General features: G+C 47.4%; 3 protein-coding genes across 7 annotated transcripts in view; 1 reads left to right on the top strand and 2 right to left on the bottom strand.

Moving 5' to 3' along the window:
• LOC146682335 (uncharacterized) overlaps nt 1–3,351 on the bottom strand; it is a 10,232-nt gene extending 6,881 nt beyond the window's left edge. The window contains exons 1-2 of one of the 3 annotated variants that reach the window (XM_085446408.1): nt 3,294–3,351; nt 1,318–1,680 (exon numbers count right to left, since the gene is read on the bottom strand). In XM_085446408.1, coding sequence (XP_085302534.1) covers nt 1,318–1,680; nt 3,294–3,330 — 400 coding nt within the window. In that variant the 5' untranslated portion in view covers nt 3,331–3,351. The other 2 variants (XM_085446410.1, XM_085446409.1) reach the window with 2 other exon arrangements.
• Nucleotides 3,352–3,538: 187 nt separating this feature from the next.
• On the top strand, nt 3,539–8,453 carry LOC146682334 (uncharacterized). Its single transcript, XM_085446406.1, has 8 exons — nt 3,539–3,592; nt 3,816–3,971; nt 4,733–4,776; nt 4,865–5,224; nt 5,323–5,413; nt 5,869–6,047; nt 6,524–6,577; nt 6,690–8,453. The coding sequence occupies exons 2-8, from the start codon at nt 3,946–3,948 to the stop codon at nt 6,770–6,772; spliced, it is 837 nt and encodes a 278-aa protein (XP_085302532.1). The 5' UTR covers nt 3,539–3,592; nt 3,816–3,945; the 3' UTR covers nt 6,773–8,453.
• Nucleotide 8,454: 1 nt separating this feature from the next.
• vps52 (VPS52 subunit of GARP complex) lies at nt 8,455–20,045 on the bottom strand. 3 transcript variants are annotated; one of them, XM_085446400.1, is made up of 21 exons: nt 19,741–20,045; nt 18,117–18,198; nt 17,944–17,996; nt 17,407–17,482; nt 17,237–17,304; nt 16,540–16,715; nt 16,219–16,369; nt 15,870–15,970; nt 15,618–15,689; nt 15,150–15,282; nt 14,996–15,051; nt 14,741–14,876; nt 13,999–14,154; nt 13,370–13,488; nt 13,023–13,146; nt 12,825–12,920; nt 12,586–12,693; nt 12,375–12,440; nt 11,299–11,410; nt 10,607–10,725; nt 8,455–9,862 (listed from the first exon to the last, which is right to left on the bottom strand). In XM_085446400.1, the coding sequence occupies exons 1-21, from the start codon at nt 19,834–19,836 to the stop codon at nt 9,716–9,718; spliced, it is 2,247 nt and encodes a 748-aa protein (XP_085302526.1). In that variant the 5' UTR covers nt 19,837–20,045; the 3' UTR covers nt 8,455–9,715. The 3 variants fall into 3 exon arrangements, with proteins under 3 accessions (XP_085302526.1, XP_085302527.1, XP_085302528.1); XM_085446401.1 differs by having other exon boundaries at nt 18,117–18,195; XM_085446402.1 differs by lacking the exon at nt 15,618–15,689 and having other exon boundaries at nt 19,741–20,043.
• Between the last annotated feature and the right edge of the window lie 28 nt (nt 20,046–20,073).

The following is a 20,073-nucleotide window of genomic DNA, read 5'->3' as shown; positions in this document are numbered from 1 at the left end:
CTCCGTTCTGCTGTGGGGGGCAGCTTGCTGTCCCATCAGCTGATCAACAACACAAACATCCTAGAACAGAAATCCTACTGCACCTTTCAAACTTTGTCAACATCAAGTTTTCTTCTGATCCACGCGGCAAAAAACTGCTGCAGTTTGTTTATTTCGAGTAAAATCGGTGCGTTCGTGGTCGGAAACAAGTCTGCGTCTTTGAACATGTCCACATTTCCACTTTTAGACACAGGAACGGTCCCCGCCTTCTTCACAAGTCAAACGTTTGTGCTGGTTTGTGATGAACGAGCTTTTATTTATGCAGTTATTGGAAACTTGAGCCTCGACAGTTTCACGTCTTTAGCTGCTCTGAGAGGAAACGTGCCAGCATTGATCTGATGGTTCGGTTTTTCTGAATGCAAACTGTAGTTTATTGGAAGTATTAAAAATAGTTAAAGTTAACCCCGTTTGTTACTTTAAGAGTGTGATCATGATGAAAACTCTCCAGCACTGGTTTATGTTTCACAACATTTTCACAGTAAAGAAACAGGCTGGGTGACTTTGGATAGAAACTTTTGTTAGTGTCTTTAAAACACAATCAGCACACATGCAGCGCACACATGCAGCGCACACATGCAGCGCACACGTTTCACATCGATTTTGTTTGATCTGAAGAAGGTGGGGGCAGAGTGCAGCACAGGTCCACAGACCCGGAGGATCGATGCCGAGAACTGAAGCTCGCTGCAGCCTAACGAGTGACTGAGACACAGAGACGCCGACTGACGGAAAAACTCAGTGAAGACAAAAGAAGTTTGTGATCTAATCCCCAGCTGTGAACGCAGCCCGGACAGCTGCACATGCTGCAAACAGAAACATCCAGCTGCAGCTCCATAAGAGATCAGGAGGTCACGTCTCCAGAGCATAACGCTTACTGACTGGCGCCACCTACAGGTCCACGCTTGATATCCCCTCCTGTGAGCCAGAAGTCATACAGAACGTCTGCTTCCTAGGAAGTGTTCATAAATCGTTTTAAAGAAAGAATCCACGGTCACGGCCTCACTTTCATGTTCCACTGATCTGTTTCCATAGTCATCCTCAACTCAGCATGTAAACATTTATGATCAAATACTCTCAAAACTGTTTTAGAAAATCCAGAAAATGATTTTAAATCTTACAGCCTCCTGACCAAGCCTGACAGCCTGGACCAGCAGGCAGAGCAACACGAACATCTGAAAAAGGAAATGTTAGATCTTCATCGTGTATCGTGAAATGTTCCTGCTGTTTAAAAAGTTTCTGAGCTCAGCTCGAGCTGACAGCAGAAACGTCTGATCGTCTTACCGTCCACAGTCAGCTGAATTCCTCTGTTAACGTGCATCTTATCTGCAAACCTCCCGATGCAGAAGTACAGCCCAGCATCCTCCTCCTCCACCTCCTGGATCTCCAGGCTGACCAGGCCGGTCTGCAGCGTCCCGTCACACTTCATGCGATGGTTGTTTGTGTGATGGTCAGTGGTGTCCGGCCCTTTTAACTTCCCCTCTTTAACAGTTAACAGAGGCAGCAGCTGCTCTGAGCGCAGCAGGTACCAGGTGATCTCATATTTGTGCGTCATGTTACAGAGTAGAGAGACGTTGTGGCCCACCGGCACCACCTGGGTGGAGCTGTGAACAGGTGAGGCTGAAGCCAGGTGACATCCCGCAGCACCTGAGGAGTGAGCACAGGTCAGGACTGCGTGCAGCCGAAGGCTCCTTCATATCACAGAAAACACAACAGGTCACAGGTGTGCACTCCACAGCTCGATAGAGCTCACAGTTCCTGCTTCATGGTTTTCCACAGAGAAATCATTTCCCCATTAATACTGTTAAGTTTACTGCACATGCTCACAATGAGTCAGGCTGAGGGTCGACATGGAAACTGCTGCGACTGCTGTGCACACCCACAGCTTTAGAAATCTTTTTTATTACAAAAACATTTTTTGTCAGACTAAAATTGATCTGAAGTTATATTATCAGACAGAAAATAACCGTCCAGCCACTAAAGATGTACCCATTACTCCAGATAAACAGGTTTCGTTATAAAATAATAATATGGATAATATAAAATAATAAAAATAAAAAGCACAATTTTTCATAATTCACAAAGTCTCATCAGCAGCTTTAAGCCACGAAAAGATGCTGAATGATGCTGTTAATGTCCAATAAAACATCAGTGACTTTAAATACGAAAATCCATCAAAGTCTGAAATGCTGCCCAACAAAAACTAAAGTGGAAACAGAAACAAACATTCATAGAAATAATTTATCACAAAATAAAAACAAGAAGACTGCAGACACAAGTATTAGTATGACTTTCTTAATATTACTATAACAATAATAATTATACATATTTTCAGTACCTTATTATCATTAATATGAGCATACTTTCCTTTAGAACCTCGAGGATGGCTTTGTTTGTTTATCTGTTTATCAATCTACATTCATCTATACATTCATCTATACATTTATATTTATATATATATATATATATATATATATATATATATATATATATATATATATATATATATATTGTGATATTGTAAATTATAATTTACAATATCACAATATATATATATATATATATATATATATTGTGATATTGTAAATTATAATTTACAATATCACAATAGTTAGATTTACAATGTCTAACTATAGTTTAAGATTTTTTTCAATGCTAAAATCTGAAAAAAAAAAAAAAAATCAAAAACACCATCAGGTTATCGAACACTGGGCGACAACAGGATGATTAATCCAGAGAAATGAAAACAGATCCCCTTCCAACATACCCGAGTCTTATAATTATTATTGTTGTTGTTGTTGTTGTTGTTGTTGTTGTTGTTGTTGTTGGACAAAGCCTTAAAAAGAACAAGAGCAAATCTGAAACTTGTGAAACTTGTAATTTCTCGGTAAAGAGAAGTGAAAGAAAAACGCGTCCAGCTACAGGGAGGAGTGAGTCCCAGGACACCCAGCAGGCCTCGGGTCTGCACCGGGGTCAGGGACCGAGGTCAGCCTGCAACACTCTGCCCCCTCAGTGTGGGGCGTGTCCCGACTTTCACTGGTCACTTGAACGTAAACACGCGATCATCATGAGACAAACTAACGAGCAGAAACACAACAAACACCTGCAGGAGACCCGGATCCCTCGGGCCCTGGAAGGTCTGCATTCTGAGCCGGAGACTCACTGACACACCCAGGAATTGTATAACGAGCCTGAAATCCCGCAGCCATTCTGAGAGGGAGTCCTGAAATAAAAACAAACATAAATAAAATAAAACTCACACAGAACGGTCAGGATCCACGTGACACCCGCCATCATTTAAATACAGATCAGTTTTCTCCAGGTGTGCTGCACGAGCTGTCTGCAGCGCGAGGAGCTGACGCTCACAGACACACAGACTGACACACAGACTGACGGCGCAAAGTGTTTTAATGTGGGACGGGGAAGTGAGCGGGACTTGACTGAGCAGCAGCAGAGACCACCAACACTGCTGCTGAAGCGCTAAAAGGAAGGCACGCGCTGTTCCCGCGAACTCACGCCGAGGCGTCAGCAGCTTCACGCGCTCCGCTCAGCTGAGCCGGTAAGTTTCGTTTCTGCAGAGCTCCGCGCCGCAGCTCACGGTTGCTTCAAAATAAAAGCCCAGTGATAATATGAATCGGATAATCTTCTTTTCTCCGCTTTTTACAACGTTTTTCACAAAATGTGAACTAGCAGCGACAATGCTATAATGATGATGATGATGATGGTGATGAAGAACGGCACTCGTCGGCACTGAATTTGATTCCGTGCTTTTAATTTGACAGGTTCGCAGGAAATCGAAACTCACGCGCTGGGTTGATAAGCTGTCAGAGGAGCCGAGAGTAAACAGAGTGGAGAAACCGCACGCGGGGGACGGAGAAGAAGACTGAGCAGAGTTTCCACGAACCGGACATCATGAAGACGGTCACCGAGCGGCTCCGGTACGACACACTGCACTTCCGGTCTGAGCAACAGCTGCTCCTGTTTATTTTATTATTTATTTAATTTAATTTTTATTCAGCAAACATGCAGGGTAATATCTAAACATGTTATTCGGATATGAAAGGTGGGAGTGAATTCAGACTGGGTTTAAGGGGCATTCTGCAGGAGAAATAACCATAAATATGATTATTATTGTTGTTGTTGTTATTATTATTATTACTATTATTATTAATGGTGATGATGATGCTGCGGACCTGCAGGGCGGGACCTGCAGGGAGATCGCGGCGCATGGCAGTTTCGTTACTGAGGAAACGAGTCCGTGGGTAGAAATGAAACTTTGCCTGGATCATGTGGAAGCTGAGTTTCGTTTCTGAGCGCTGGTCAGAGTTAAGTTTCACTGCAGCTCACAGGCAGGACCGCTACAAACAGCTGGCTGGACAGATTCCACATGATAGGCGTTATAAGACAGGAAGCTATGGCACGTGGACTTCTCTCTAATGTGTTTCTAGTGTGTTTCTAATGACCATTTAAGGTGAATAAAGAGAGCCTCATGAATAATTCTGTAATATACTTACATATCTTTATTATTGCTAATATATATTGTAATATATCTATATCACTAAGCACTTCTGGATGGATGCAAACTGCATTTCGTTGCCCTGTACCTGTGCATGTGCAATGACAATACAGTTGAATTCTATTCTATTCTATAAGCTGATCGTCTAACCCCGTTATGACGTATTTTCTTGTGTTTCTTTAGGTTTTTCATACTCACACTGTGTCTCCACACCGGAGCTTTAGTTGGTGAGTATCAGCGTCACACTCTGAGGTCAGAACTGGTCAATCCCACGTCCCTGTTCACAGGATGTTCTTGCTGTGTTTCTTTCTGCAGACTCCTCTTCTCTTTCCTCCGCCATGCTGTCCATCTCCTACATGGCGGGGGACCAGGCGATCCTTCCCTGCAGCTGGAAGTCCCACCTGGGTGAGGCGGCTCTGCCCGTCTGCCACGTCCAGTGGGTGATCCGGTCCGACACGGTGTTCGAACAGCGCGGGGACGAGAAGTGGCAGGCGCCGGAGTTTGAGGGCCGGGTGAGGGTGCCCGAGGAGAAGCTGGGGTCGGGGAATTGTTCCCTGATCATCAGCGACGTTCAGCTCGGAGACACGGGGCGCTACGACAGCTTCATGGTGGTGGACGGAAAGAGGTCCGCAAGAACTCGGGTCTTCATTCAGGGCGTCAGGCTGCTTGTGGGCGGTTAGTGTTTGACATCGTCTCCTTGGAGTCTCGACAGTCTCCTTCTGATGTCGTTCCTGGAGTATTTCATCTGTTCATTGATGGCTCTTTTGTTTCAGATCATAAATCCTCTCAGTTCCATCAGCCGGGCGAGGACATGGTCCTGCAGCTCTACACCCGTCACTCAGTCAGAGTGGTCTTCCAGGCCAGGTGAGCTGCTCACCTGCCGACAGGTGGAGACGCTGGTGGTGGATTTGTTCATCTCCCACCCTCACGCTTCCTCCCCTCAGCTCTTTATTTCCCCCGCTGACGTAAAAGCTCGCCTACTGCTTAATAAAACGACAGTTTGTGTCTCGAATCAAAGGCTGCTGGCTGCTCTGACTCATCCTGTAATTGGTGCTGACAGAGACAGAATGTGGCGTTTGGGGAAAATGATTCGTGCAAAGCAGAAACTTTCACGGCAGACAGATTTCATTTTGGGATAAACCCACAGATGTGCTGCTGCACAGAGCATGCACTGCACCAGGATGCAAGGGGAGGGCGGGGGAGATCTTCTTACAGGGAGGCAGACGTTTGTGGCTCTGTGGGCAGACTGATCGCGTTGCTGTTGCTTGTGCAAGGACGACGCGGTGTTTTTGTTCTGACAGCATTTACATTCTCCACAGAAACGACTCGGCGTGGTCGGACCTGTGGATGAGGGGCGATAACAACAGTCAGCGCCTGGAGAAACACCTGCTGCTCGAGCAACTGACGGTGAAGAGGTTAAAACCATCAGATGAAGGAATCTACAAAGTCCTGGACCAACATGGCCTCGCCGTCAGCACCGTGCAGCTCTCTGTGGATGGTGAGCCTATCGATTGATCTTAAATGGGATTACCTAGATTACTTTAAATGAGTTAGTACTGCAGGTTGTACTCCTGAGAGTCGCTGAGTGCACGTCGTATGGACAAAAGCACTGACAGGAGCTGCTCGGTTGCGGAAACTCAAACCGGGAAGCTCTTGTGTGTGAACGCCACAGGGCGTTTTGTCCACACGGTGAATCTGAGCACCAGCGCCGTCTACGATTAAGAGCGCTCGACACCGAAGCGTGGGAACGCTCCGCTTTGCCGCAAACGGAGAATTAAATTACAAACTTAAAACAGGAAATGGTTTTTTTGGACCGCGTCGGCGTTTCTGCTGAAGAACCAGAAATAGAGAAAGTTGAGCCCCGAGCGTCCAACAGAGTCAGCTGACGACACAGAATAACTGAAGCCGTTTAACCTGTGCTTTTACTGGAACTATCGTGTGCATCATCATCACATCTACCTGTCTGTCCCACAGCACAAGCCCGTCCTGACCGGAGAGTCCAGGAGAAGCTGGAGTACGTTCCCACAGGTGAGGAAAGCACCTGCATGGTGCCCATCAATCAGGGTCTGCATCTGAAGAGTGATTTTTAAGGACATTAAATTAAAAAACCCTCTGTGTTCCCACTTTGATGTCTTTCCAGATGTTGCTGCCAAAAGCAGCTGTTCAGCTCTTCTCACCCTGGCGGTTCTCGTCCTGAGTTTCCAAACTCTTCAGCTTCTCTGAGTTTCCTCTGCACGAGCTGCACACGTGACTCTCCTGCACATTACAGGCAGCAGATGGTGACAGTTCACCAGTTTGAGAGCTGTGAATCTAAAGTGTGTGTGTGTGTGTGTGTGTGTGTGTGTGTGTGTGTGTGTGTGTGTGTGTGTGTGTTCATTGTTTCTTGTGACCCTCAATCATCGGCCGGCTTCTTAGAAACGCAGCCGCGGCTCAGACTGCGACGCAGGTTTGTTCTTAGGTGTAGATTGACACTACGATGGATGGAAACCTGCAGCCTGCCTCTGTTTGTTCACTTCTAAATAAGCCGCGCTCCGATCCTGATAAGGCGTCATTTACAAAAGGCACCTTTTAGGTTGCCAGATTTGAGAAAATCCTCCTCCATCATAACTCTTTGCCTTTTTAGCTCTTTATTTCATTATGGAGACCCCTGCAGTGAAGTGATCACCTCTGTGCTAGAGAAGCACCAGACCTCGTCACCACGGAAACCACTGCCGATCCAACGGAGACACAGATGGAACAGTTTCACTCATTTTCCGAGCGAAATGAGTGAAAGATTCAAAACAACGTCAACGAATCAGAGAAACTCTGACCTGTTTCACCAAAACTTCTCCGCACAAAACAGTCAAACAGCTCAGTGTGAACGTCTGCATCTGCAGATCCCATTAGTAATGATCGTACCACCACATAGACTGTAAAAGTCCTCGGAGCTCTAAAACACTCAGAAGACGAGCAGAAAATGACCTGAAACGTTTATGTTTGGGTCTCCTTCACTGACCGTGGGAAATCAGCACTTTCCTGCCCAGGGGTCAGAGTTTATTGGGGGGGGGGGGGGGAATCACCGTGATAAAGAGGTAAATGAATGAGGCAAAGTGTGATGACGGAGGGCGGAGCACATCAGCAGCTCATTAACCTTTTGGAAATGGTGCCTTATGAGGAAGTGACTGCTCCGGCCGAGGATTTCAACAGTTAAGAATGTAAAGAGAGATATATGTAATATATACGATATATTTTGTTAAATGTACTAAATGGACAAAAAGCACTGTCAGATTCATCTATGTGTGAAGAGTGTCTGCGCACAAAGGGCGGAGCCACTGCAGATCAGTCAGTCAGATAAATCCAGAGAAGATGAAAACGTTTTCAATGAAAGTATTACGTTTAGAATAAAACTCGTTACATTTGCAACAAAACTCTTTTTTAAAATCGCTCGTTGCCCCGTGTCCAACATCACCATGGCAACAAAGACGCCGCCCGCTGTGGATGAACAGATCAGCTGGTGTTTCGGGCTCAGGGGCGTCTGTGGTGTGCTGAGCTTCGTCCAGCCTCATCGTTTTCCACTAAGAAACACTTCTAATGATTTTTCATAATTTCAAGTTCTTTTAATCTTCTTTAGCCTTTTCTCGTCACTTCTCTGCACTTAGAAGCCTTTATCGATGTGGTCGCTGTAGCTTTGGGTCGTCGCTTTAAACAGTCTTTGATTCTGTATCCAGTCAGACGCAGTTAAATCAAACGATGTCCGAGAGCTTCAGTTATCGGTCTGGTCGCACCGCGGTGCGTTTGAGGACGCTGTGGTATTTGCTGTGTTGTGGTGTTGGTGACATTCAGACTGCTTTCCATGAACTATAATCATTTAAATTATTACGATGATCTTTGTGAATAACAACAATAAATAAAGCGCACAGACAGACTGGTGTTGTACTCTCATTGTTAGACTTCACACAGATTCACATCAATAACACGACACACTGTCTGCAGGAGGATCCTCATCTCCTCACCAACAAATCTATTAAAACACTCTCCTGCTCACACACGGTCAGAGAACCACATGTGGATTCATCCGCCACTGAAAATAGTTCCCATAAAACCGCACCATTCCCCAGATTGTACAGCATATAACGAGATCGTGTTAGCGTGATGGATCACTTCTATGAAACACCGTCAGCGCTGATGTTTTCAGACTGTAGATGAAAGATGGAGTGGGATCATGTGACGAAGCTTAAATATGATTGTTGGATCAAAGCATGGAGCCACAGCACAAGCAAACACGGTGCACAGGTCCAGTTAGCAGCTGCCTGTCAGTCAAAGAGGCCACGCCCCTAATCAATTACAGTTTAAACAGGTGAGTTAGAAAATACAGTTGTAAACCTGTAACACGGTGCTCACTGCTGGGAGTCGGCCTCTGGTGGTCGTGGGAGGAACTGCAGTGGTTCAGAGCTCCACACTGGCTGGAGGCTGAGACTGAACTAAGCAGACCTGCTAATCTAGTTTAAATGTCGTTTTTCTAATGAAGCTGGTGGGCGGAGCCTCACAGAGACGGTGGGCGGAGCGAGACGGTTTGAGTCTAAACACTGGACCTGCTGAACAAACATTTTGTCCTTTCAGCGTCAGTCTCAGTAACGTGTTCCACAGACGTGCTCCCGTCTGATTAGAGCAGCGAGCCAATCAAAACAGCTGATAGATTATTGATCATCTCACAAACTGAAGCTCAGTTACTGAAAGCTGCACGGCCTTCATCGCTTCTATCGGGGATCATCATTTTATTCTTCATTCAATGTGATTATTAGACATTCATTTACATTAGGTTGAATTAACATTTAATTGGAAGTTTTGCTGTTGCTGTAACAGAAGCCAAAGAACCCTGCACACCCCCACAGTCACTGTAGAGCCAGGAGGGCCAAACGTTTCCCTGACAGGGGCAACGTGGCCGAGCGTCCGTGGTTCACTGGCTTCTTCACAGTTTTTAAAGTCATGGAATTAAAATTCACTCTCCTCCTCTGACCTTCGACACGGCTCCTTCATCTGGAGACAAAAGTCTTTCTTGACACTCTCCAAACTTCACACAAAAGAAGACGAAGCAGCGGTCGGCTGCAGAGAACCGTCACCTCCACCCGCAGGAGCGTCGGTGCGTTCGCCGGCTCTCTGACCCCCGACCCCGACGAAGGCGTCCCGTTAGAAGTTGGGTTTGTGCTTCTTGACCTCCACCATGAGGTGGTGGAGGTTGATGAGCTCGGAGCGGACGGCCAGGCTGCGGAACGTGGGCTGGTTCAGGACTTTGTGGAAGCCGTGGTAGTACTGGATGAGCTGCGTCAGGGCGCCCTGCGGGAGGAGGATGTGACTCACGTTAGTAAAACTAAACACATAACCTGAAGTTCAAACCATTTACAGCGCGTTTCTTCTCAGCTTGTGAAGCTGAACTAGAACCACAGGTTTGTGTCCCCACTGTGTCTGAAGCAGGCGTCAGTTCTGTGAGTGGGCGCATGAAACATGCCTTATTAATGTGAGCGCGCTCAGAGCCTGAAGCAGAGAGCCGGCGAATTAGAACCCGGCTGTGTTGGTCGTGCATCCCGCTGGTGATCGAGGTGAACGAGGCAAAAATCTGAAGAGTAACATGAACTGTGAACTTATGATAGCGTGTCACAGCTGTGTGATCGCTGCCTCGCAGCGTGTCCCTCAGGCTGATCCACTCTAGCACTGATGTTGCTGTGCAGTCAGACATCGTTGTTCCAGTTTTTATTGATGAGTTCTGCTTCTCAAATATGAAAATGTGCATGTTTTGTTCTCAGTTTAATCTTCTTTAACATTGTTTAGTGTGTCTCGTTTCACTCTCACACGCCTCTGCAGGTTATTTTATACTTTATTGACCATTTATTTTTCTTCACTGTTTTGCATCCGTTTGGAGACACTTTCTCACTTTTTGGACCTTTTGTGTCGTTTTAAATCTTTGTTTTCAATTTTGTGTCACTTTGTAGCCAGTTTGTATGTTTTTGTCCCTTTGGAAACCCGGTGTCACGGCACAGTTAGCCCACAGAGGCTGTGTGGCACACCTGCCGCCCGGCTCACCTGGATGATGCTGGTTCCATTTTTGAAGTTGGTGAAGGACCTCATGACGTCCTGACTCATCGCCTCCACCGACTGTTTCCATGTGCTGGAAAACCCCCGAACCAGCTGAGTGATTCGAGCTGCACACACACACACACGCACACACACACGCACACACACACGCACACACACACACACACACGCATTAAGTTTCAGTTTCCGTGTGCATGCTGACTCTCGGTTTCCTTGCCATCGTGTTGCTGGGGTCAGCTTCCTGTCAAACATGCTGGTCAAACAAAACAAAGAACCACAGCGAGCACACACGACGTGGTGAACAGGAAGTGGGAACCTGACTCTGACTGACATGAAAGCACAAAGACTGAAAGGGAAATAAAGCTGCTGGTTACTCTGGAAAACAAAACCAAAGGCTGAGGTGAGAGAAGCACGCTCGCTCTGCCGCTGACAGCCGCAGACGATGACGCGGAAACCAAAACGAATAACCAGCTCGATTTACTCCTGAATCTAATCCGGCCACGTCATCATTACGGATTCTGACATCACGGTGAGCTAACTGTAGAAATAACAGACAGAAAGGAATCGGCCAATCAGACGACAGCTTTACTCACATCCTCTTTCAAACACAGCAGGCCAAAGCACACCATCTCACATGTGACACCTGAACCTTCACAGCAAAGGTAAAGATATTTTCTCACCTTCGTCGTTCTTCAGCCGGTCCAGCTGCCCTTTCTCCATCAGCGCCTCGGCCTCCTTCACAAAGGCGATCATCCCTCCGAACGGCGGAGAGAGAATCTCCTCGATGAACTCCTGCAGAGGACGAGAGGAGGAAGGAAGACGACAGGATCAGGAACTAAAGTGTTCGAAGTTACTTAGAAATCTAGTAAAAGTACTTTCAAGCTTAAAACAGCCGTTCACGTGCACGCTGACCTAAGCTGTTACACGTTTATAAAGTGTGAAAATATTTTCACCACAGCAGATCACCTGCTGCCTCCACCTCCAGCCCTCTGCATGTCCTCCTTCACTACATCCTCTCAGGTCCTCCTCGTCTCCTCCTGCCTGGCAGCTCCATCATAACCTCCCTCCCTCCTCTGCACATGCTCAGACCACCTCAGCCTCTCTGACTCGTAGCTGTCCCTCTCATGGACTCATCTCCATCCTTCTTACTCTCAGTGAGCATCTGAACCTCTGCTGCTCGGCCTCCACTGTCTCCAAATCACCACAGCAGGTCTCACTACCATCTTTAAACAGTCTCTCACCCTTGCTGCTCTCCTTCTGTCACTCGTCTCCACCCGCTCCACCCTACCTGCACTCTGTTCTTCGTCTCTCTTTGGAAAGTTGACCCCAGGTATTTAAGCTCATCCACCTTCTCTGCCTCGCTACCTGCATGCTCATGTCTCCACTCTGGCTACACATCACAGTGTCGTCTGCTCCACCCTCACAGACTCCTCCCCCACTGTCACATGCAATATATCTGCATCCAGCAGATGTCGCTATTGGGTGACAGGCTGTGCACGCAGTAATGAGAACGTGCTTCGTACGTCCTCTGTCAGCAGCAAGTGAATTATTATTCAGTAATGCCAGTGTTCACAAGATGCTTCCAAAGGAAACACACACACACACACACACACACACACTTTAAACAGAAGTGACATAAAACTATTCAAAGTTATTACTTGCAGAAGGGAAATATGAAAACCTTCTGAAATAAGCATGACATCAGAAACCTGAGTGAAACAGCTGAGTGACCCACGGTGACGATGATCATATTTACCTGAGTTCTGGCCAGCAGCAGCTGCTGGAAGCCTTCCACCTCTTTACTGTCGTCTGCTGCCCTCTCCTGGACACAGCAGAGAAACACCAGCAGCACCATCAGCCACACAGAAATCCAACTTTTCTTTTCCATAAACAGAATATTTTCCCCACGTCAGCACAGATCCTGAGGGGAGTGTCGTGTTGTTGATGGTGCTGGTCGTGGCGCTCACCATGAGGACGCTGAGCATCATGTCGTAGTTGTTGATGAGGAAGATGAGCTGATCTCTCCTCGACGGGAACTCTGCCGCCATCTTCAGCACGAAGTTTTCAACCTCAATCTGGAGACAGAATCACAACAAATCACTGAACACAAATTCAGTCTGTGTGTGTGTGTGTGTGTGTGTGTGTGTGTGTGTGTGTGTGTGTGTGTGTGTGTGTGTGTGTCTGTGTGTGTGTGTCTGTGTGTTACCTGCAGCTGTCCCAGCAGAGCGTTGGTCCTCTCGTTGGGGAACGTCTGGTTGATGCTGACGATGGCTGAGGAGAACTCTGCGTAACGGCGAGTGATCTGAAACCACACACACACACACACACACACACACACACACAGCCGTGTGAGTGGAGTGTGCAGCAAACACAGTGCTGTGCGATGTGCAGTGTGTGTACATACGTAGTGTGGTCTGGTGTCCAGTACTCCCAGTTTCTGAGGGTCTGTGTTTCTGATGCTGCTGATGTTCATCTCCAGAATGAGCTCAAACCTCGGCCACAGCAGCTCCAGCACCGCCTCCCAGTACCTGACAGACAGCACCAACACCATCAGCCTCCATCAATCTGAACACCTCCCTCTCTGCAGAGGAAGCGTCTGTACGCCGCCCAGCTGCAAACAGCCGTGTGACACCGGCTGATGTAACCACGAGCACTTATCAGCTAAACAGGAGATGGTGGGATTGGGAGGAGGTGGAGACACTGAAAGAGTCAGAGTACAGCAACACTACAGGAACAGAGGAGGAGACTGACTTGTCGAGAGCTGGGATGTTCCTCTTGGCCGTGATGGCTCTGAACCGGAGGATGATGTGGATGCAGAGGAAGACGGCGATGCTGTCGTAGCAGTCGGACACGTAGGTGGACATGCTCTTCTGCAGGAGGAGACAGAGAGCGGGGCTGACACGCGCTGCAGCCACACACTGCACGACTGTCGCTCAGGAGCTTTTTTGGTTTTTATGACTTTAAGTTTGGTTTCATGTAAGCTGAACTGTGACCCCCAGGAACACCAGTGGCTCCACTTAAAAACATCACTGCATGCACTTGCCTTTTACCTGAATTTCTTCAGCATTTCCAGGACTGAGATGTTTGCAGATTGCACAGCAAAACTCAACATGTTCCTCCTCTCTGCTGAACATGTGTTTAGTTTATCACCCGAGGATTCTGCTTAGTGACAAACTCACGGAGAACACAGCTGTTTATACCAGCGTGTCCTGTTACATCAGTGCTTTGAATATCAGTGATAGCAAAACAAAACACGCTGCTCAAAGCCTGTTTATGACAAGGTCGGATAATAAATGTGGTTTGAATTGACCAAACAAACGATTCTGCTGGAGAGGAAAGAGAGGGAAGCCTGCAGCTCTGACAGGAGGCGGGGTTCTCACCAGGAACATGCTGAGAGTCTTTCCCATGATGCTGTTGAAGAGGTCGAGGGCGGAGTTTCCAGCCACCATGAAGAAGTCAGACAGGAAGAGGTATTCTCTGCAGCCGTTGTCGAGCAGAGCGTAGTGCTGGCTGCGAAACAGCGTCTCATAGGGATACTGTGGAGAGCGAGAGGGAGAGTTAGACCTCAGACGACCTCCGTGGCACAGATCGGCTGCACAGACTGTAGCTAAACGATGGACACGCTGTGATGTCACCCATTAGTTTGTGAAGTCTCGTGTTCAGCGCTGTGACTGTCGCCATCTCGGAGTCTGAAACAATTTGCTGAGCGCAACAACAAAAACTACACATTTCTATGGCAACAACCTGTCAATCACAGAGTGGACACGCCCTTAAAGGACGCCCCCTTCAGCTGACTACAAAGACTGCAGACCTCTGCAGCTGTTTCCATCTGTGTCTATGACGAGGTCACTGCTCCCAAACTTCAGTGAAAATTAAAAATCTCATAATCTGCCACAAGATGTCAGCGCTGAGCAACGGAGCTCAGCTGGAATTTAAACTGGATCCTAAAATCATTCCCGTCTCATTAAAAGCGAGGACGTGCATCCTGTTTGTCCTGAAGGGGGCGTGTCTCGTGCTACAGACGCTGGTTTGTTCACAGGGAATTTTATTTTCTTGTAAATGGCAGATCTGCAGGATGCGTTTGGGTTGAGCAGCTCGATCTGCGGCAGCGCCGTCTCTCACCCTGCTGTCTCCTCTCTGAGCCGTGTGCGGGACCAGGATGGGCCCCTCCAGCTCAGCCGGGCTCAGGATGGCCCCCCTCTGGCCCAGAGTGAAGATGGTGTTCCTGCTCTTCAGAGACGGTTTGGAGAAGAAACCTGCAGCGGCGAGTCAAGGAGCCTCAAACAGTCTGAAAATGTGAAGCAGGCGTCAGAGCGCCCGAGTGCCGCGCACACGGTGAGCAGGCGTGACACAAACAACAGACCGTGAAGGATATCTTTCTTGGCTGTGTCCTCGACTCCCATCAGGTCGTCTTTGTCTGCCACCTCCTCGTACTGCGGGACACGCAAACATCAGCTGTTATCCACACGAAGACGGCGTGCAGCCACGTCGACACAAACACAGCGAGGGCGCGACCCCGCCGCTCACCCACCTGCACTTTGAGCAGCCTGCCGCTGTACGACTTGAAGTAACTGTAGTAAATCTTGCTCATGGTGTCCACGTACTCGTCTCGGATCTCCTTGGCGACCGTTCTCTCATTGGCCAGAAGGAACTGGTAGAAGAACCTGCAGTGAAAACAACAACAGCATCGATCAGCTTCTTCACTTTGTGTCCAGTTATTTCTAACGCACAATTAAAAACAAGTTCAACACAACAAAAAAATAACAAACAGACGGTAAAAAGATGGGTGGAGCTTCCAGGTCAGGAAACAGAAGGTGGAAACGTGATGTCAGCGAGTGACGTCGCCGTGACTACGTCCACCTTTAAGTTTAAAAACTCACCTCAAATAAAACTAACGCAGACGTGTGCACAGACTTATCAACAGTCCAACATATCGAATAACTCAAATCAATAAAAACAAAACTAAGTGTAGTGTTGGTAAAGCAGCAGGTAAATACACCTGAGGATACAGAGGAGTCTCTGCACAGACTTCACCTGGATCCGCCCCGTGAACCATGCGGCGCTCAGGATTCTGCGTCACGTGACAAACGAGGAGCGGAACAGAAACCAGTGTTTTTAAAGACGTTTCAGTTCCTCGGGTGTAAAAATGGACTTCTTGCTCTTTAAATGGACAGAAGCGACAAAGAAAAGACGTCTGTAGGTTCAGCGTAATGCAGACTGTGAGTGGACCCGAACGCTCAGCTGTGCTCACCGGTACTTCAGCAGAGTGTTCTGTGGGATCTGGTAGTTGGTCATCGGTTTCCTGAAGGAGTAAATCTTCTGAAGAATGAACTCTCTGATCTTTGACACGGCCTGAGGAGAACAAAGAGTGTGGATATAAGCACAAAGATATAAAACCTGATAAGTAGGCAGAGGAATGAGTTAAACGCCTTCGTGTGGCGCGGGTACATTAAGCGCTCTGCCTGAAAGACCTCAGGAGAGCAGCTCAGCAGGTTTCTGACTTATTAATGAGGACTTCCTCTCATTTCCTGTTTGTTATGGACTTTAACTGTAAACGTGATTCCAAAGAGTCGGGAACTTTCCTCCTGCCCGTCTCTCACCTTGAGTTTGAGGCGGTCCACGATGTCCTGGATGTCGGAGCAAGCCAGCGTCTCTCTGAAGCTCAGCTCTTTGGCAAAGTTGATCTTAGTGTTGAGCTCGTGGAGCTGCTCCAGAAACTCCTGCTCCGTCACAGGACTGTCCAGGATGGTGCTGCCAACACACACGACCAGCAGATTAAGTCATGCAATCACCACAAACCACTGATGGCTGGTTAATCCATCAGGAACAACTCTGAGGTCTCTGCAAACTGAGCGCCATCCAACAAATCACTCATTACAATACAGACACTTTTTCTTTGCGGCGACAGCCGTCAAACCTACGAGATCATGGCCCCGGGCACCACCAGCTCATCCACCAGCTGGCTGAGGTGGCTGCGCACGGCCTGCCGGTTCTTCAGCCGCACGTTCATGCTGACCGACTGCTGCTGCAGGGTCTGGATCTCACTGCTGATGGAGGACAGGTCGCTCTGGAAGCCGCTCAGCATGCCCTCCATACGCTGAGAGACACACAGCCGTGAGGTTAGACTGAATCTGCTTTAACAAGAGGACAGCGCTCCCATGACAGTTTGAAAAAGTGCCCGCCTCTCACTTTCCCACTTGAACTGGACCCACCTAAAAACTTAACTGAGCACCGAGGACGGAAAAGAATCCGCTCTGATGCAGAGCGACGAGTAACCACAGCAGCCGTGCTGCTTTTAGTGAGCACACTGTGACGTAAAGCGCCTTTATTACTTTAAGCTTGTGTGCAGAAAACTGAAGTAAGGGTGCAGAATGACAGGAAGGTGTCTCTCAGGTACATCTGTCCCGCCTCTGCACAGCTGCACAGTGAAGACGTGTTCTTCTGCTGACGCTTCTGTGAGAACTCAGCTCAGAAGATGTGACAGGGAAACAAAACGCGTCTCGACTCCTTCACAGAAAACTCGAATCACTCTCAAATATCCACAAGACTCCATCCCAGCAAGAGTTTTCTGTATAAATGTCACACATGATTATTTTCTGTCTGTCTCAGTCGTCTCACCTCCAGGATGGAGTCACAGGCAGTGATCTGGTTGTGCAGCAGGGCGATGTTCTGACTCTCTTTGATGTCTGCACGATGAGCGCTCAGGAAAACATCATCAGTGACGGGTGTTAGTGTGTGGTTATACATTATTAGGTGAAGGTATTCAAACTGGGAGCTGTGAAGGATACAGTCTTTGATGGAGGCTTGTTCAATCCTCTGCAGCTCTGCCTCCACCTGTTTGGAGTACTGACGGAGGTCGACACCCTGAAAACCGACGGGAGGAAACTGAAATGTATTATCTGTGCTTTGAAAGAGGAAGTGTAGAGTAATAATTATTTTATAGCACCTTTCAAAACAAAAGTAACAAATCCCTTCACATTAAAAGCGTCAGCTTAACTCTTAGGTTAGATTTTCTACCTTTGCTGCTTTCTACAGACAAAGTGTTCGTAGAAAGCAGCACACACACACACACGCACGCACGCACACGCACGCACGCACACACACGCACGCACGCACGCACACGCACGCACGCACGCACACGCACGCACGCGCGCACGCACGCGCACACACACACACACACACACACACACAGCAGCAGCAAACCAAAACATCACTGCTGCAAAGAAACCACAACTGAGGGAGACCGGGAGGAGGGAGACAACCAGGCCCGGACGTCAGAGCAGAGGACGTGTTATATATTAGACTTCTGTTCTTTCAGTTCTCACTGTTTTGAGCGCTTCCTTCACCAGGTCGTCTTCCAGGTTGGCCTGAATGTGAACTGCAGCAGACAAAAGGGAACAACAGTTAGTGACAAGCGAAACCTTCAAGCAAGGCAGCACCGAGGAAGCTGTAACAAGTGCCACCTCAGCCGAGCTTTAATATGAAGTCTTTTCCTTACTGTCCACTTCATCCAGGATAAACTCGTCCGTAGTGATGTCCAGCTCTCCCAGGTTCAGGTTAGCGATGTCTGCTTCAGTCTTCTGGGTGAAACACAACCAGTGTGTCTTCAGTGGTGATAATTAACAGGATGAAACTGTCAAAACTTACTGACATTAAAGCTTTCTTTGGTTTTCATTCACTCACTTGTTTATTCCAGCCAATGAGAAAACATACACTTACTGGCCACTTTGTTAGGTACACCTGTTTGTCTGTCCTTTAACTCAAATATCTAGACCTGTGGACATGTACAGATGACCTGCTGTAGTTCAAACTAAGCATCAGAATGTGGAGAAAAGGTGATCTAAGTGACTGCGAGGGTGGTATGTTGGTCTGAGTGTTTCCGAATCTGCTGATCTGCCGGGATTGTGCCACAACTGCAGAGTTTACACAGAAGTAGGGCTGTGCGATATGACCAAAATCTCATATCCCGATATAAGAATTCTATCGTCCGATAACGATATAAATCACAAACGTGTAACATTTTCTGTAAATTCTGTGAATCTCGGGCAGCTCGACTTGCGTGAAGTGTTTCCAGCTGCGTGTCGTGTAGCTGGAGTCGAGTGATGAAACGAGTCTAAGGTTTATTTTTTAGCACCTGGCGGCTCTTTTTTGCTTCTCATCCGTAAACAATCTGCTCTTTCACGTGATTCGGTTTATTTTGAAAAGTCTCAACAGGATCTTGAGCTTTATTGTGAAAGGTTTATGTGGAAAATAAACAAGCGGACATGCAATGCAATTTCCATTCCCATCCCTGCATAACCTCAGTGTCCACCAGGATAACACACCCTGTCTCAAAGCTCAGACCATCTTAAACTGGTTTCCTGAATGTGACGATGGGTTCACTGTACTCAGTTGGCCTCAACAGTCAGCAGAGTTGGATTAGTGGCCATGTATTAATTAATTTTTATTGTGTTCTGTGCTGCTGCTTACAATGACAATAAAACTCTTCTCTTATGTGAGCTCACTCCAAAAGAGCATCTTTGGGATGTGGTGGAATGGGAGATTCTCATCATGGATGCAGCTGACAAGTCTGCAGCAACTGTGTGCTGATGTCATAATGATGTCATGTCAACATGGACCAAAATCTCTGAGGAATGTTATCAACAGCTGAATCTGAAGACTTAAACCGACTGAAGGAAAAATGAGCTCCATCCCGGTTACATCAAGGTGTACCTAATAAAGTGTCCGATGTGCGTATTTACACAGAGAGAAGTTGACTGAATAAACATCTGTTTTCTAGCCGTTGCACACACCACCTCCGCTGTGTTTGTATGACAGACTTAAACCAATAACAAACTGACTGATGCAGCAAAACAGTCCAAATCTGATAATAATCAATAATCAGCCATAATCAGGATTATTAATGCGGGACCAGAACGACAACTGATAAACCTAAATCGTCTTTTCCTCCTCAGAAAAAGGAAGTCAATGCTTCCCATTAGCATCCAGCAGCAGCAGCGCTCCGTAGAATGAGTCCACCTGCTAACAGCTTCTTTGAGCTTCACGCAGCTAAAGCTTGCGCTCACCTGCGATTACCTCCGTGAAACTGAACGCAGGCGTCACGCAGAAAAAGAACATCTTACCTCGTCCTGTAAATACGCCATGGCGACTTCTGTCGGGTTCCCAGCTGTGTTTACATCGGGCCCAGCTCCAGCAGCGGTCGCGGTTCCCTCCGCCATTGCGGCCAACTTACGCTAACGTCAAAAAAAAAAAAATACAAATCTAAAGTTCCACCTCGTAGTTAGCAAAAATATCGTATTATTAACCGAGCGCGGTATTATCACGATCGCGTGCCGTGGGTGATAAATCAGTGGGACTCAATAAACATTTATTTCGCGTGAGTTAACGAAACTAACCGCGTTAAGCCACGTATTTGCTTGTTTCTTTTGAACACAGTTTTTTTTTTCCAGTCGGAC

Source organism: Copadichromis virginalis, linkage group LG22 (genome assembly GCF_057382275.1).
Source record: "Copadichromis virginalis isolate Kocher_CV1m ecotype Utaka linkage group LG22, C_Virginalis_male_GT1.1, whole genome shotgun sequence".
NCBI lineage: Eukaryota > Metazoa > Chordata > Actinopteri > Cichliformes > Cichlidae > Copadichromis > Copadichromis virginalis.
Note: the sequence above shows the minus strand (reverse complement) of the source record. Positions and strands in the feature narration are given on the sequence as shown.

What these genes read in the sequence shown, in the direction of transcription:
- LOC146682334 (XM_085446406.1), top strand. Translation starts at nt 3,946, where the DNA reads ATGAAGACGGTCACCGAGCGGCTCCG. An exon ending in CCACACCGGAGCTTTAGTTG is followed by an intron (nt 4,777 to 4,864) that starts GTGAGTATCAGC and finishes TTCTTTCTGCAG; the next exon opens with ACTCCTCTTCTCTTTCCTCC. An exon ending in GCTGGAGTACGTTCCCACAG is followed by an intron (nt 6,578 to 6,689) that starts GTGAGGAAAGCA and finishes ATGTCTTTCCAG; the next exon opens with ATGTTGCTGCCAAAAGCAGC.
- vps52 (XM_085446400.1), bottom strand. Translation starts at nt 19,836, where the DNA reads ATGGCGGAGGGAACCGCGACCGCTGCTGGAGCTGGGCCCGATGTAAAC. An exon ending in CCTGTGACTCCATCCTGGAG is followed by an intron (nt 16,716 to 17,236) that starts GTGAGACGACTG and finishes TGTGTCTCTCAG; the next exon opens with CGTATGGAGGGCATGCTGAG. An exon ending in AACACTCTGCTGAAGTACCG is followed by an intron (nt 15,690 to 15,869) that starts GTGAGCACAGCT and finishes CACGTGACGCAG; the next exon opens with AATCCTGAGCGCCGCATGGT.